The sequence below is a fragment of the Vombatus ursinus genome, unplaced genomic scaffold (assembly GCF_900497805.2).
Source record: "Vombatus ursinus unplaced genomic scaffold, bare-nosed wombat genome assembly UNPS02014841.1, whole genome shotgun sequence".
In the NCBI taxonomy this organism is placed as follows: domain Eukaryota; kingdom Metazoa; phylum Chordata; class Mammalia; order Diprotodontia; family Vombatidae; genus Vombatus; species Vombatus ursinus.
In genome coordinates, this window is record NW_020954619.1 from 22801436 (window position 1) to 22805563 (window position 4128).

General features: G+C 43.3%; 1 protein-coding gene across 1 annotated transcript; it reads left to right on the plus strand.

Moving 5' to 3' along the window:
- The first annotated feature begins 1145 nt into the window (after positions 1 to 1145).
- LOC114026501 (neutrophil antibiotic peptide NP-1-like) lies at positions 1146 to 3436 on the plus strand. Its single transcript, XM_027840226.1, has 2 exons — positions 1146 to 1518; positions 3236 to 3436. The coding sequence occupies exons 1-2, from the start codon at positions 1347 to 1349 to the stop codon at positions 3346 to 3348; spliced, it is 285 nt and encodes a 94-aa protein (XP_027696027.1). The 5' UTR covers positions 1146 to 1346; the 3' UTR covers positions 3349 to 3436.
- The last annotated feature ends 692 nt before the right edge of the window (positions 3437 to 4128 follow it).

The following is a 4128-nucleotide window of genomic DNA, read 5'->3' on the forward strand; positions in this document are numbered from 1 at the left end:
TTCTCTCTCCAGGCATTGAATAGGGAGTAATGTCTACTGAATTTTTATTTATTTGTTTTATTTTTTGAAATTTTGTTTATTTTTTTTTTAGACAAGTGGGGTTAAGTGACTTGCCCAGGGTCACACAGCTAGTAAGCGTCAAGTGTTTGGTCTGAGGTCGGATTTGAACTCAAGTCCTCCTGACTCTAGGGCCAGTGCTCTATCCACTGTGCCACCTAGCTGCCCCTCTACTGAATTTTTAAAAGCTGCCTGTGGTTACACAGTATAACTCAGTTAATCAGAGCCTGATCCTTCCCAGGTCAGCTAATAAAATCAAACTTCTGAGCCAACAAGCTCAGAATCTTAGAGCTGAATTTTAGACTGTTTCTGCTAGCAATGATCTTAGAAGTCACCTGTTCTAATCTCCTCCTTTTACAGAGGCAGAAAGGACCTCATGGGCTAACTAGCCTGAAACATCATAGAAAGTGAAAAGATTGACAGAGATGGCTCCAATGTCATTTGCATAATAATTTACACTTGTCAAAATGTTTACAATCACTATCTTATTTAATCTCCATAACCCATATTCTACTACCTCCTTATATCAGGCAGACTGACAGGTAAAACTATACTCCCTTTACAATTTAGGAAACTGACATGGAGAGATTTAGTGGTTTAAGGAAGATCACTACTCTTACAGAGGCCCAGATCTCAGGTTCCTACGTAGTATGGGATTCAGAGTCAGGAAGACCTGAATTCAAATTCTGACTCAGAAACTTACTAGCTATGTGACCTTAAGCAATGTATTTAAATCTCTCTCAGCTTCTTCCTCATCTGTAAATTAGGAACAATAATATTCCCTACATCACAAATTTGTTGAAAATGAAATATATGTAAAGCATTCTGAAACATTGCTAATTGAATGCTAGCTAGCTATTATTATTTTCCTACTTCCCCAATGATCTCCTCCAGGACATGCAACAAACCCTGTCACTAGTAAACATGGCATTAGACCAAAAGTTTGACCTAATGCACTATAAATTTCATGAAAAGAGGATGCACCTGTGTCCAGCTTAGAAAGAACAAAGAACCCACAGAAGTGCCTCCATATTGAGATAAGGAATCAGACAAATGGGAAGTGAGAGGTATTATCACACATAATATCCTGAATGAAGCCAGATATACCAAGAAGGGCAGTGGGAACAGATCAAAGGAACTTCAAAGGGACAGGACTCCCACCTCTTTGAGAATCTGAGGCTGAGGATCCTCTATAAATATAACCATGGACTCTCTCTGTCTGCGGTGTTCAGAGAACCTCAGTACCTGCTGAACTTCGCTGACAGCAAAGTCCCAACCAAGCTGCAACCATGAAGTCTCTCTGTCTCCTCTTTGCCCTACTTTTGTTGCCTGTCCAGACCACAGCTGAGAAGCCAGCAGAAGATACAGGACTCAATTCTCAGGCTGAAGATGCAAAACAGACTCAAGTGAAGGTGAATTCTGATGGCCCACAAAAATTCTTCCTGCCAAGTCATACTTTTGGTAAGAGGACATTGCATCTAGGGAAAGTTGGGAGATTTTAGACATGGGGATGATCGGGTCTAAGAAAGTGAAGAATGAACAGGTTTGTAAGATCATATACAGGATCATTGATTTAGAACTAGAAGGGACCTTGGATCAAATCCAACCCCCCTCATTTTACAGATCAGGAAATTTAGGCCCCTAGGGATTGTGACCTGTCCACAGAAAGTAAGGTTCAGAGATGGGATTTAAATCCAGGACTCCAGAGACAGGATTCTTTCCGCTGTATCATGCTGCCTCTCATTCCTCTAGGCTGAGAGGCAGAGCACTACCATACAATGATGATTTGTAATTCTACCCGTTTCTCTCTGCTTTGTCCAAAATTACAGTTTTTCTTTGCTGGATGGCAAATCTCACACTTTTGCAAGGATACTTACTTCTTGTTCATTTGCATGCTTCAAGGGAAAGCAAGGAAAAGATGAAGTGAGATGCTGGTTAAGAGTTGGGGAAAGGAGATATTTTCTTAGGGACCTTTTTGAGTTCCCTGTCAGGAAACAAGCTAGTGACCCTGTTTCTTCAGGGTCAGACAGAAGGTAATAAGTCATAAACTTAGTACTATAGGGACCAAACCCTACCAGCTTCCAACAGCCTCTACTTTCAGCAGTAAAGGGTGCCTGGTGCTCTGGGAACAGAGCTTGTAGCAGATTCTCAAGTGAGGTAATGGTCCTGGGTAATTAGTTTTCACCTCCACTCACCCAGATGATGCCCACTTAGGAGGGGATCAAGTCTACATCGTCATCTGCTTTGTGGCAAAGTCAGCATGTGTACTGAATAAGGTCTCCCTGTCCCAGCTATCCTCTAACCCAACCCCAAAGTACTTCACAGTTTCTTGACCACCTGAACCCTAATGTTCCATTTGTACCCCAGGGAGTATTGAGTTGCTTGTCCAATAGCTTCCTCTTTTTAGGATAATCACCCAAAGCTCCAGATGTTCTCATATCCCAGACTTTCTGGGAAAAAGACTGGCATGTACTGCTGCATCCCCAGGGCTCCCAACCTTTCTCTTCACTATCTGAGTGCAGTACTCCTTCCCTGTTTTTTTCTTAGTCACTTCCAAAGGTATCAAATATGACGCAACCCTTCATCAGGAGTGGCAAAGTACAGTAGAGAAAGAGCTAGCTAAACTCAGAGTCAGGAAATCCATGTTCTGGTGCACTCCAGTATCAGACTTGGCCATTCAGCCCCCAAAGCCTTCTACACCTCACACATAGGAGTCCTTCCCCAGCAATCTCACCAGTGTAGGGGACCCTCTCCTATCAACTTGAAAACCAGGCACTTTGCCAGGTCTATTGTAGTCTAATCATAACTTTGGTCTTCAGGAGGACTGGGAGCATCCTATGTATCCTTGGAGAGGATTAAGAAAGGGAGAAATTCAAAAGAGGCAAGGTGGTGGAGGTAGTTTCCACCTGGGTTCCTCTAGGGGTATTGGAAGGAGAGGGTAAATACTGCAGAGCACTATAAAGGTGTGAATGTAAACCCATCTTTGTCTTCATCAGCATCACCCTCACCCCCATCGCCATTGTCTAGATTCACCCCATTTAGTTCTTTGACTGTGCTGTTGGGATGATATGCCTTTGGCAATGGGGAAAGGGGTGGGGAAATCTATGAATCAAATTCCAGTGCTGCTTAGAGGTATCCCATGATAGCTGAAAGTGATTGTGAAAATCTCTCCCCATAGGTCGGACCAGGGGGCTAACTGCCTGCAGTTGTTTCTGCCAACATCGTTGTGGTTATGCTGAAAGTCGATGGGGCTCCTGTGGTAGCAAACTTCTTTGCTGCCGATGTAGATGATTGTCCACCAGCTGTCAGCAGGTGTCTGTGCACTAACAGCCAACTCTTCCCTACCGTACTGTGTCATTAAACACCATCCTTGTTAGCATTAAGATCCGTGTCTGTGATGTAATTGTGCAGGCGGGTTCTTAAGTTAAATATGAGCCTATGAAAGAGGAAAGGGAAGGGGAAGAAAGGAGAGGGGAGGGAAATGAAGGCTGCTCTGGTTCATGTTTGCCCCTTTTGGAGGCGTTTTGTTTGCTTTTGTTTTTCTGAGACTATAGCTGACATTTTATGTATCCCTTCACCCTTCATATACTCATGCAATTTCATATTTCTTGGATATTTGAAGGTTTACAAAGCACTTCGCAACATATCTGTGATGGAGGCAAATGCAAATAGGATCCTAGGGCTAGGAGCTGGGAGGGTCTTCAGAGGTCATTTGGGCCAAACTTCAATTTGATAAAAGCAGAAACTGAGGCTCAAAGAAACCTGAGCCACAAAACTAGCATTTATGAAGCACCTGCTATGTGTCAGGTAGTATACTAGGTGCTGGAGAGATGAAGACACAACTGAGACAGTCCCTGCCCACCAGAAGCTTCCATTCCATTATGGAGGTATGCTGTATTCACAAATGAACACAGAAAATATATAAAATAAATACATAATGACTGAGAGTGGGGGGAAGATGTCCTTGAGCTGAACCTTAAAGGGAGCGAAATGTTCCAGGAGACAGATGAAGAGGAGAGCAGTCCAAGGATGGGGAACAAGCAACCAGTTCAAAGACACAGGAGCTGGAGT